General features: G+C 43.7%; 1 protein-coding gene across 1 annotated transcript in view; it reads left to right on the plus strand.

Moving 5' to 3' along the window:
* Positions 1-13,260, plus strand: part of BPIFC (BPI fold containing family C) — a 40,730-nt gene extending 27,470 nt beyond the window's left edge. The window contains exons 13-16 of the mRNA XM_070453989.1: positions 9,222-9,264; positions 11,014-11,077; positions 11,727-11,803; positions 12,658-13,260. Coding sequence (XP_070310090.1) covers positions 9,222-9,264; positions 11,014-11,077; positions 11,727-11,803; positions 12,658-12,777 — 304 coding nt within the window. The 3' untranslated portion in view covers positions 12,778-13,260. The remainder of the gene's footprint in view (positions 1-9,221; positions 9,265-11,013; positions 11,078-11,726; positions 11,804-12,657) is intronic.

Below are 13,260 nucleotides of genomic sequence, written 5' to 3' on the forward strand. Positions count from 1 at the left end.
ATTCTCTTCAGCCCTTATAAAGCCCATAGTGGAAGTCATGAATCAGACAACCTAGGAGTGAGGATATACAGAATAATCAGATGGCACAGATTAAATCCACGAAAAGAGAAAGAGGAAGTGATAAAATAGACAAATCAGAATCTGAAAAGACTGGGAAACCAACAGAGAAAAGTTAAGTCAATCACCATAAGTCAACTTGATGGCTAGGAAGACTATTGCAGGAACATGGAAAATATGTTCAGTAAAATAATATGAAATGAAATAAGCAGAATATAGAACTGCATAAACACAACCATCAACCATGTAAAATAGCTTTTCATCTGGACGAGAAGGTGAATTACAAATGAAGGATTGTGTTAGGATATGAGATTATGAGTTGGCTGTTATCTTAAAAAAATTTTTATAACTATGTTGCTTTTCCGATAAAAGGAATGATAAAAGCAAAAAGTAGTGTGGTTTCCCAGAGATAAAAGATTTCATGAAGGCTTTCTCCTCAACTTTACCAGGTTTTCAAAGGACTGATTTCTCCATTAAATTCAACAGGCATGGTGCCCAGAGCCTATGAAACTTCAGAGACTCATGAAAATGTTTTAATACCTTTTAAAATAAGAAATTTAAAATGAATTCAATCCAGACTGGACTATACCATGACTTTATAACCTCAGTCTTCAAAGATCAGTTTTAATTTTTTTTATTGTTGGTTTTTTGTTTGTTTGTTTTTTTATGGAGAAAGAACTCCCAAAGGCTTCAGGTCACCAAATGTCATGATATAGCCCTGTTTCTAAAAGATCAAGGCTGATGAACTTCTTAACCTTGATGGGTGATCTTTGGGATGGCAGTTTTAATGGTTGAGAGGGTGGAAGCCAGAGAGCAGGAAGAGAGAGGGGAAAGGATGGAAGGTGAGGAGCTGGCAGTATCTGAGCTAGGCCATGAGAAAGGACAGAATTTGGAAGTTGGTTTGCCTGAGTCACAGTCCAGTGAGTACAGGTGAGACCTCCATCTGATGGCCGAGAGGAAAGGGGAGCTGGAAGTCTGGAGTAATGGGGGATCCCTGGGGCAAGGTTGCCAGCTGAGGCAGCAAGCTGTGAGAAGGTAGAAATAATAGATGACCTTGAGCCAGGGTCTGGTTTCCGGCAGGATGAGAAGGAAGGATTTAATAAGAACAGGACTTCAGGCTGTGGCAAGCAGATAACAAAGAACTTGAGTTGCAGAGAGACCCAGGTGCTTTCCTGCTGACCCTCAACTCCAACATTCCTACCAGTAAGAAACTGCAGGTACAGTGGGCATTATGTTTAATTACAGAAAAGTGAAAGTGTTTGTCACTCAGTCATGTCCAACTCTTTGCCACCCCCTGGACTGTAGCCCACCAGGTGCCTCTGTCTATGAAATTCTCCAGGCAATACTAGAGTGTTCAGCCATTCCCTTCAGGGCATCTTCCTGACCCAGGGATGGAACCCTGGTCTTCTGCATTGTATGCAGATTCTTTACCATCTAAGCCACCAGGAATAATTAGGAAAATTGATGGTAACCTGTTAAATGCACATCATCCAAAGAAATGTTTGAATTCATTCTCCAGCTTCCTGAGGTCCACAAGTCTGCTTTGACCTTGCAAATGCAAATCTAAAAGTAGGACTCCTGCCTTCCCAAAGTCTCCTCCAAGTCCCCTGTGACCTCCTTTAGATTCAGGTCACTGGGCAGGCTTCCTGTACCCTGAGGCCTTGGTGGTCTCTGAACAGGACTACCTATATAATTTGTGAGGCTTGGTGCAAAATGAAAGTGCAGACCCCCCGGTTCAAAAATCATGAAGAATTGCGAGATGGAGACAGCAGGGCATTAAACTGAGCGGAGTCCTTCTGAGCACTGCACAGGTCACATGTGCTGAGTCTGAGGGTGGTTCCTGCCGCGGTACAATAGCAAACCTCAGGCAGTGAGCAGACTGGGGGCAAGGCTGGTGGGCCTGGCATCACTCGGGTCCAGCCAAACCCAGAAGCAAGGCTGCAAAGGAGCAGAGGCTGTGCTGACAGAATGCTTTAATCTTTGGCAGCAAGAGTGGTAACCCTGTCTCCCACATGCCCATGCCTCTGCTCCTGGGCTCTGGAAGAGAGGCTTTTCAGGGGGAGCTGGTTTGCTGTTAGGTGACATCATAGAGGGGCTTCCCAGGCAGCACTAGTAGTAAAGAACCTGCCTGCCCCAATGCAGGAGATATGAGATGTGGGTTTGAGCCCTGGGTGGGGAAGATCACCTGGAGGAGGACATGGCAACCCACTCCAGTATTCTTGCCTGGAGAATCCCATGGACAGAGGAGTCTGGCGGGCTACAGTCCATGGGCTCACAAAGAGTTAGACACAGCTGAAGCCACTAAGCATTCAGGCACACACACAACATCATAGAGACACAGCAGGAAGACGTGTGAAGAGCACGGGGATCAGTGAAACACCCCTGGGAAGATCCAGGGAACACAGGGTCTCTGAATACATCCCCCCAGAACAGCATAGCCTTCCTAACCATCTTCTGCCTGAGGGTGGCTCTCTGGAGCTGCTCAGGGCTGGCTCCCTAGTTATAAGATGGAGAAATCAGAGGTGAATCCAAGGTGGAGAGTTTAAAGAGGAGGGAAAATCACAGGCTCAGAATAGCTGGTTCAGGTCCCAGCCCAGATATCATTAGCTGTGGGATCTCAGGCAAGTTTCTTAATATCTCTGGGCCTACATTTTCTCCTCTATAAAATAATATAGTAAAACCTACTTTAAGGACTTGTAAGAAATATGTGAGTTAATACATGTAAAGTGCATGTTAAGTGTCTTAAAAAAAAAAGATGGCAATTTAAAACTTGGATGCTGGCTTCAGTCAGGGGAAGGCAATATTCAATTATTCAAGAGTATTTCAAGAGTTTCATTCAGAAAATACCTCATTTTTCTGCCTCCTGCCCAGTGATGGCTACTAGAGAAATAACCTTTTGCTCTATTATTTATAACTACTCTTCATTATTGAGCCTTTACTATCTGCTGGTCCTGTGCCAAGCACCACACGTATGTTATTTAAATCTTACAGCCTGTTTCTCCAGAACCCAGCACCATGTATGTAGACTAAATGATTAATCCTAGAGGAAGCTTATTATCCCCATTTTATGGTTTATATGGGTCAATTAACTAAGTGTTGACCAACATAAACGGACTGCCAGGTATTTCTCCCACGAAGATGGTTTAATTTGGGACAAGCAGAGAATTGCATTTTGGGGTCTATAACCATGGGGAGACTTGTACAAGCCCCCACATGTCAAGGGAAGGAGAACCCTTTTACAGAGGGGACAAGGAAGTCAAGAGGGCTGTAATAAAGAGTCCATGAGTTTTCTTTAACTGAGTCCTTGCTAGAAAAGAAGAGGTTTCCTTCTTCGTTCGTATTGGGCTCTGCTGTTGTCCCAGGGTGTGAGAGCTCCCCCTTCTGGTTTCCTGGCTCAATTTAATCAAGCTTTCTATTTATTATTAATTTTTTACATGAGTCACAGAGCTATTGAATGGCAGAGTTAAACTTGAATCTGAGTGAGTCTTCAAAGCAATGGGTGTTTGTTTACTTGCTACATTATACTGTATTTGATGTGGTGAATAGCAAAGACTTAGAACATGACACTTAGACCTTCAACGTATAAAATAAATATCCTTGCCTGGAGGAGGAGACCAAGAGCATGGAGTCAGGTTAAACTGAAATAGGCAGCATGTCCTTTCTCAATTTTAAGTACTGATAGAAAAAAGAGAAGACACTGGCCTTGTGTGTCCTAAAATGGCAAAAGCACACAGCCCTTTTCTCATCGCATTAAATGAAACTCGGCGAAGAAAAGATAAAGAATGCGAAAGCTGGGGGTATTGGTAACAAACTTGACTTCTTTGGTACGTGCAATTAGAAGCACAGGCTCTGGAGTCAAGCATGTCTCATTTTGAATAATACCTCAGTCATTTGCTGACTGTGGCCTTGTGCCTGTCCACTGAGCCCCTCTAAGAAGCAGTTTCCTCCTCAGCATAACAGAGCCCCTGTTTAGAGTGTTGTATCCGGAGAGATGAGAATGTATGAAAAGTACTGCTCCCAGCACATAATCAGTGCTCAAGAAACTTTGTTGCAAATAGTAGTAGGGCTTTTTATTCTTTCCCCATTCTGGGATCAAAGTTTGGCCAAATAAGACAGGAGAAATTGGTCCCAAAAGACATGACAAGTCAGGAGGGTCTTAAAAGCTGTGGAGTTGGCCTTCAGAGTTCTTACAGTTCTTTTTACATTTGAGTCTTTTTTTCAAGCACAGTTCTATTTGGAGGTAACTCCGATCCAGATTGGTCGTGTAGTAGGCGTTTTTGAGACTAATTCAGAGACTAAACTAAACAACAGTTTCCCTTTTATGGCCTTCATACAGATTACTTAATTATAACCCTTTTTCTTAATCACATGTAAAGCTCAAGGCAATCCAGTGCACATGACCGCTCAACCATTTAGAGTTTGGAACATTTTTTTGACATTCCCATATTCGAGAATTTGGATGCTCCCAAACTGCACCCCATCCCACTACCATACACACAGGTGTGCACACGCGTGCGCACACACACACACAGTTGCTCTACTACCCCTCCCACGCAACACTGTCAGAGAATGCAAATATAGCTGCCTACAAGCAGATAGTATCACACCCAGCTCTACTTCTCACAGTTGGGCAAATAAACATTTCCCAACGTGAGCCATCTGGTGAGAAACAGAAAGGAAAACAGGTCTGGGAAGAATGGGTTCAGTTTCTGTTGGAACGGTGCTCGGACAGGCTAGCAGAGCTCAGGCTTGGCACCCCGGCTGATTTCCATCTCCACCCTCCCACGGAGCTACAGGTGAGGCCAGGGGAAAGGAAGGCCACAGCGGGGGCCCCTATTGGAGAGGAGCCCCCAGTGACTTCTTCCCTTCTCCCAGACTCATTGGTGGGAGGGCGGATTTCTAGACTGCAGAAGGCAATGGGGTTGAAATACTGGGAAACTCTTCCTCAGTGAGAGAACCCTTTACTTCTGGAGGAGGCTCAACATTTACCTCCCCTCAAAAGTGTTCATCACTGGATTCAATCCACAGCCTAGGGTTTTCAAGATCTTCAGCATCTGGTCCTGCCTTTCAAACCAGCCAGTCTTCCCTCCCTGAAGTGAACATACCACTCCAGCTGCCTCACCCTCGAGGTGACCTCAGTCCAGCAGTCCAGTAGTCCCCACTCTTTTTGGCACCACGGACTGATTTTGTGTGAGACAGTTTTTCCATGGACTGGGGTGGAGGTGTGGGGATGGGGAGAGATGGTTCAGGCAGTATTGCCAGCAATGGGGAGCTATGGGGAACAAACAGCATTGATCACCCACCCACGGCTCACCTCCTGCTGTGCAGCCCAGTTCCTAACAAGTACCAGTCCATGGCCCAGGGGTTGGGGGCCCTGCAATATACACTTTCCCATCCATCTTTTATCTGCTCACTTATCCATACATCCACTCAGTGAGAATTTATAGAGCACCAGGTATATGTTCTGCCCTGTTCTTGATACAGAGAGTTGAGAGAAAAACAATAGTTTCTACCTTCCAGGTTCTCAGCTTAGTGAGGGTAACAGTCAGATTAACAAGCAATTACAGTACTGGGTGCTAAGTGACAGGGTAGGGGTGCTTGTACATGGTAGTATACAGAGTGTGTCTCTCAAAAGACAATCTATTTTCCCCCCATATTATACACACACACACACACACACACACACACACACACACACAATCCACTCTGGTCTTATCACCTTTTCACACCTTCCCAGAATTCCTGCAACAAGTAGTGTGTAAACCCATAAAACAGCCCCTGAATACAAGCTGCTTTGTAATGTTCTATAATTGCTTCCTGCACATACAGTTTCTCCCCATCCCTCATAAATACAGATATCAATAAAACTCTTCATATTGCCTAGCACACTACTGAGCATAGAAGAAGCACCTGGGAACCTCACCCTGCCAATCTTATCTCCACACTGAAACTAGAGTGATCTTTACAGAGCCCTGACATCCCCCGCCCCTCCTGAGAAACATTCCATAGATTCCTTTCCAGATAAACATGACATTTCTAACATGGCCTGAGAAGCCCAGCCTTGTCAGACAGGCAGCCACTGTCTGTCTGTCTAGCATCATACTTCTGCTCTCTCCCTAGCTTTCTATTCTCTCTATGCAGACCTTTGCAACCTCGGCCCAGATCCCTTCCCCCTTCCTTCCGCATTTTGCCTTTTTAATCCTGCTCATCCTTCTATGTCAACTCTAAGACACAGCCCTTCCTTGGAAACCTTACTGCATCCACCAAGTTAGATCAGGTTCCGTTGTCATTTACCTCAATGAACGTATTCTTTCCTTCAGAGTTTTTAATCTAACCTTTAATTAAGCCTTCATCAGTGCGATTATTTGGTTAATGTCTGTCTTCCCACTGGGCTGTAAACTACATGGGATAGTGACTGTGTTTGGTTTTTACTCACACTTCTATCTCTGGTACCAGTTCCAGGGCTGACATATACTAGGTATTCAATAGATATCTGCTAAAAGAATCAATGAGTGAATGAATGAATGAACACTACTTGCAATATATGTCATGCTCTGTACTCAGTCCTAGGAATACAAAGGGAATTAAGACTGGATCTCAACCCACAGGGAGCTTATAGTCAGAGGGCAAAGACACAAGCAATTATTATAGGGACTGCATGCAGGAATTCATTATCAGTGGCCACGGGGTTGCAGGAATGGCATGTGAGTGTCTGCGTTTTGGTCCACTTGGCCATTATGTCACACTTGCTACATTAACTCAGAATATGAAGAGCCTTTGTCTTTTGCTGTGTTTTAAAATTTGCACTTTAGCTCTGGTTTTCGATCAAAGCAGTAAATCTTCTCCAAAACCTTCTTTCTCTTCTCTCCTTCTTTCTTTCTTTCTGCCATGTGGCATGCAGGATCTTAGTTCCCTGACCAGCGTTCAAACCCACACCCCCTACAGTGGAAAAGTGGAGTCTTAACTACGAGACAGCCATGGAAGCCCCCAAACCCTTAAAAATAGGCTTTACTTGGACTACCAAGTCCAGTGGTTAAGACTCCACATTTCCAGTACAGGGGATGCAAGTTCAATCCCTGGTCGGGGGCACTAAGATCCTACCTGCCATGTGGCATAGCCAAAATTAAATAAAACGGGTTATACTTTTATATGTCTGCAACATAGAACTATTTGAGCTCCCTTTCTCCCCAGCTACTCTGTTTCTCTAATAAAAATTGCTGCTAGTAGCAGGACTCTAGGGCTTCCCTGGTGCCTCAGACTGTAAAGAATCCATTAGCAATGCCGGAGACCTGGGCTCAATTCCTGGGTTGGGAAGATCCCCTGGAGGAGGGCATGGCAACTCACTCCAGTATGCTTGCCTGGAGAATCCTCATGGACAGAGGAGCCTGGCGGGTTACAGTCCACGGGGTCGGAAAGAGTCAGATACGACTGAGCGACTAAACACAGCCCAGCACAGCAGGGCTTGAAGCAACAGGTTAGGGGCCAAGTGGAGAATACAAGGTCAAAGGAGTGACGTTGGTTGCCACCTAGTGGTCTGAGTTGAACTTTTGAGTTTTTCAGAGCCAGGACAAGAAGAGTTTAGTTAGTGAACTAACGGGGTAAATTGAGAACTAGGAAACAGAAGTAATCCCAGGTGGCTCAGGGGTGAAGCATCCACCTGGCAACTCAGGAGACACAGTAGACACACCAGTTCCATACCTGGTTGGCAAGATCCCCTGGAGTAGGAAATGGCAACTGGCTCCAGTATTCTTGCCGGGATAATCCCACGGACAGAAGAGCCTGGTGGGCTACAGTCCACAGGGTCTCAAAAGAGTCGGACATGGCTTAGCAACTGAGCACACATGCACAGGAAAAGGATAGTTGGTTTGTAGAAACCTCAGACGGTGACCAGTCATGGCTTGGGGTTGTAATGAAAGAACAGGAGATTCACAAGCGTGTTCCTCTTTCGTGCAGGCCGAATTTCTAGGCTGCTCTAGATTGTCCCTCATAAGAAACAGGTTGACCAGTGGGAGGCATCCCCCTCACATTTCCCCAGCAGTATCTTCAAGTGATGTTCAACCGCTCAGCTTACTTCCTTCAAGTAACAATTGCCCTAACAATTTTGGTTTTCACTTTCTAGTAAGACCAATCTGTGCCACAGGGCCTCTGATATCACCTCTTTTCTTTTTTCTTAATTTATTTTTTTGGCCGCACTTCAGGGTATGTGGGATCTTAGTTCCTCAACCAGGGACTAAACCTGTGTCCCCCTGAGATGGAAACACCATATTTGGGAAGTTCCCTCTAGTACCATTTCTGATCTTTGTCAGAATTAACAGTCTTTCTAGCTTTTGCTCTTAGCTGTCACCTTAAAAAAAAAAAGAAAGAAACCTCAAAGCCTAATTCATACTAACATGATATTAGCTGATAATAAGCAAACTTACCTCTTCCATGCACATTTATTTCTTAAATGCTATAGCAGAAATATTCTTGGGAGAGGCACAGCTGAGTAAAGTGGCCACACCTTATTGAAGAGGGGCATAGATAGGGAGACACTTAGATGTCGTATGTGAACTCCTTGATCATCAGTTTTCTTGTCTGCCAAAGGGGCAGTAATAGTAGCATCACTCACAGAGTCACTGGGAAGATTACATTTTAAATGTCCGTGTCACCACCACTGTCATCATCACTCTTCTTGCCATATTTATTAATAAGGGACCAGTCTAACTTGGGGAAGTTACAATGAGTTTAGGGCAAGAAGACATTAAAACTGCTTCTTAAGAATGTTCTGGGAAATTCCCTTGTGGTTCCGTGGTTAGGACTGGGCACTGTCACTGCCAAGGCCTGGGTTTGATTCCTGGTAGGAGGACTAAGATCTCAAATGCCACATATCTCAGCCAAAACAAAAATGTTCTGTGTTTCAAGTTGCGAACAGTAAGTCCCTTATAGCAAATGCACATGGGCAACCCATCCTGTTTCCGTTTTTCCTGCCCTGCTCCCTCAGCAGTAAATACAGGGGAAAAGATGTACTAGAACTCGATGTTCTCACAAGTTGGTGTGGCTTTTAAATAATTACTTACTGAACTGAAAAAATTGTTTCTTTTTATTTTTGTTTCTTTCTACTGATGTGGTTGTTATTAAGCCTTCGCTTCTTGTACTTGTTCCTTTTTGTTTTGTTTCATTTTCAGATTCCGCCTTTCTTTGCCAGAGTCCAATCGCAGCAATATTGAGGTAAGAATCAGTGCTGTCCAAGTTCCCACCTAGGGAAAAATGAGAAATCTATATAATAGCTGGATAATTGTTTTCTTTGCCTGTGAGTGTAGGCTTTAAAATTCTTTATGTAGCAACACATCCACCAAGCCCATTAACCATTAAGCAAGAGAGGAATTCCCTTGTATACACTCAAAAAGACTTAAAAAAAAATTCAAAAGATTGTTAAGACTATGTAATGCTGGGGGAGGGAACATACATTTTCAGGAACATGTCATTTTTTGGATAAGATAATCCTCTAGAGTTTATGATTCAGACTACCAAAAGATGATGCTATATACAAATTGTTAGGTATGGTTCAGTTTTCTCTTCAAAGGTTTTCTACCCATCTCCTAAAATTAAGTTAAGGCTGATTGTGTAGATGCCTCTTTGGAGGGGTCTAGCCTGGTGACCTCCTAATTGAAAGAGGTCATCCCAACATACAACTTGGAAACCCTCTGTCCCAAGCTTCACGAAGATCAACCGAATCACCAATTTATGTCTCTACCCTGTCTCTACATGTCACTTATGTTATAGAGAAATGGTTCTCAGTTAGGGTCAGTTTTCCCCTTCAGGAGCATTTAGCAATGTTTGTAGACATCTCTGAAAAAATGACAATGGTGTGTATATGGAATTTTACATAATATTAACTTGTTTACTCCTGATAAAACCCCAAGGGATTAGTATTATTATCTTCACTTTATGGTTGAGGAAATTGAGGCATAGAGAGGTTAAGGAACTTTCCCAACATCACACAGTAAAGTGGTCAAAACAAGAGATACACCTAGGAAATCTGCTTCAGAGCCATCCTTGCAAAGCTGCAAAGAGGTTCTTATTATTGCTAAGCATATAGGATGCTTAAAATATTCATTGGATGAAAAAAACATTCATTGAATGAACTGAAGTTCATCATAGTCCATTTGTTTTTAATACCTGAGTCTTCCCAGGAACGAGCAGTTTGCTAAAGTGAAAGTCGTTCAGTCATGTCCAACTGTTTGTGACCCCATGAACTATACAGTCCATGGAATTCTCCAGGCCAGAATACTGGAGTGGGTAGTCTTTCCCTTCTCCAGGGAATCTTCCCAACCCAGGGATTGAACCCAGGTCTCCCAGATTGCGGGTGAATTCTTTATGAACTGAGCCACAATGGAAGCCCAAGAACACTGGAGTGGGTAGCTTATCCCTTCTCCAGTGGATCTTCCCAACCCAGGACTAGAACCAAGGTCTCCTGCATTGCAGGTGGATTCTTTACCAACTGAGCTATGCGGAAAGCATTTAGGTAAGATTATGCAACTACTTAGCTTATTAAAGATAAATTGCATGTTCTGGTGATGCCATTAGCTATAGAGCACAACATGGGGAAAACCCTGTGACTGGAGTCCCCAATGAATTAATGAAAAACCACTAACTACAACATCTATTGGCCGCTCTGGATTGTCTTAATTGATACCTAAGCTGCCACGTTTGCTGCCACTCTGTGGTCCCTCTGCATTTGTTGTCACCGTGATCCAGTGTAGAGAGGGCAGAAATGCCAATCCTCAATGAGGAAAAAAGGTTAGGAAACCCACAAAATAGCTTTCAATGTCTGGAAACCTAGAATATGTCTGTAGGGAGATGCTGATTATTGCTGCCCATTCTGATAAGGTCTGGGAGAGTACATGTCCAAACCAGGCATCATACTTTCAAAATACCCTCATTTAACAACTGATTCAGTTTCCCCTTTCATTTTAGGTCTTGAGGTTTGAGAATATTCTGTCCTCCATTCTCCACTTTGGAGTCCTCCCACTAGCCAACGGTAAGAGAGTCTGGGGAAACAATGTAACTGGGACACTGGTTACATGTTGGGGATTGTCCGGGGACTTTCCATACTGAAACTTGTACTTCTAATGTGTTATTATGAATCCAGGCCAGGGCCAGAATTGACAGAGTTGATACCATCAACTATATGGCTTCGAAATTAGATATTCCAGCTTCAAGCCTCGTTAGCAACCCTACTTGCAAGCAAGAACCGGCTAACTCTGGTTGAGCTAAGGAAATTAAAACCATTCTCCTTAAGCAATCAAGAGTCTCCTTTGGGTCAGCCAGAAATGAGATGAAGCTCCTTTGAGGGTGTCTCTGTGGTTCTTATGCAAAGATCACCATTGGAATAGACAGAGTTTTAACGGATGACAATCCCAGACCTACACTGCAATTGTTCACAAACAGTGGCATCTTGAGTGAGGCTTGGTTAAAATATGTTTTGTATTGGAGATCAAAATATTCTCAGGACCCACTGATTAAGGTATTTTCAAAATACAAATTGGATGAGTTGCTATCTTTTTTTCTGCCATCCAGATACACATAGTTGAGAGTACATTTTTATTAAGCACAGATAAATTAACCATTCTTTCAGCAAAATGCTGAAAACTAGTGCCCAGTTATTTCACATTTATTCTGTATTTTAGCAAAATTGCAGCAAGGATTTCCGCTACCAAACCCACACAAAATCTCACTCGTCAATTCAGACATTGAAGTTCTTGAGGTAAGAATTATCAATATTAATTGCCCCATTTCTTTTTGTCATAGAATGTGCCTCTTCCTATTTTGCTTACTTTTTGTTTTATTTTCTTCTGCTTTGTTTTTTCCCAGCCCAAGGAATTTTATAATCAAGATATTTAGCTCTTAAAGCTCATAATTAATCATGAAAAGCCCTTAAACTTGAGTTTAAAAATCACATCAGAAAAAAAAGCTGTCAGACCAAATCTGATTTGCCTCTGAAATCAAGTTTATTCACACCACAGTACACGAAGATGCACTAGTGCACTTTATTTTATTTGTTCCACAAGATACGCTGCAAGGCTGGGATTATGAATCCCATTTTATAGATGAGGAAAGGAAGACTCAGAGAGGTGAAGAGGTTTATGCAGCTGGAAAGGGCATATTCGAGACCAGACTGGCTCTCCTGATTCCCTTAGTGAGTAAACTTTGGCCTGAACCAAAGACACTCCTCTGGGTTCAGGGACCTGCTGTAAAGTGGTTTTCTGGTTAATCATTATTCACAAACTTCAGAACACCTTATCTCCTCCCTTCTGGGGCTTCTTGGTTTGGGGAGGTCGATGTAAGATTATGCCAGAATTCTCCAATCCTATATACTACTCTGCACCCCCGGCTCCCTCCCCATGCCCCCTTCTATAATCGCTTAAGTCGCACAAGGTGACAGGAATCCAAAATAGCCTGTTCCTCTGTCTGAGGCATCCACAAGGGGGCGGGGTTAGAGGAGGGTTTGATATAGTAGGACCCGGTAAAGAAGCCCCGCCCCCTCACCCCTCAGGCAGACTCAGACATCCTCTGGCTCCCCCAAGTTTGACATCATCTTTGTTGTTGCATCCTTTTCAGGGTTTCCTTTTGATCTCCACCGACCTGAAGTATAAAACATCAAAGCAGCGGCCAGGTTTCCATGGTTGGGAAGGTCTGCACCTGATAAGTGGGCAGTGGAGTGGGAAGCCAACCCCATGATTGCCCGTTTAGAGTCCACTCCAGGAAGCAAATGGCCCTTAATCCCACAGCTCCTATAAACCCAGAACGGGAAGACAGGACACACTGGAATTGTAACGCCCTTGTGGAACCCCGGAAGTTTTCTTTTTCAAGGTCTCGGGAATGTAAAGCGAGGCTAACGGGGTAAAAGGGTTAAATCAGGATGTGTGCGTGTGTCCCCACGTGTGTGGAGGGGTAGATGTTCGAATGTGCGTTCATGTTTGAGTGCATGTTGTGCGCTCCCGCGTCTGTGAGTTTCTGTGGCCAAGGACAAGGCATGTATTACTTCTAAGGAGGTCTGGGAGAAGGTCTCAAATACAGATTTGCATCAGTTGTTGTCAGCGGAGATCCCTTCAGCCTCTTCAGCTCTCTAGGGTTCCCTCCTCCCTGCATACTGGATTTTATGTTTTATATTTACTGCTACTGTCCCCTGTATTTAATTAAAATTGTTTTCTATCAAAGTCA

Source organism: Odocoileus virginianus, chromosome 23 (genome assembly GCF_023699985.2).
Source record: "Odocoileus virginianus isolate 20LAN1187 ecotype Illinois chromosome 23, Ovbor_1.2, whole genome shotgun sequence".
Taxonomy (NCBI): domain Eukaryota; kingdom Metazoa; phylum Chordata; class Mammalia; order Artiodactyla; family Cervidae; genus Odocoileus; species Odocoileus virginianus.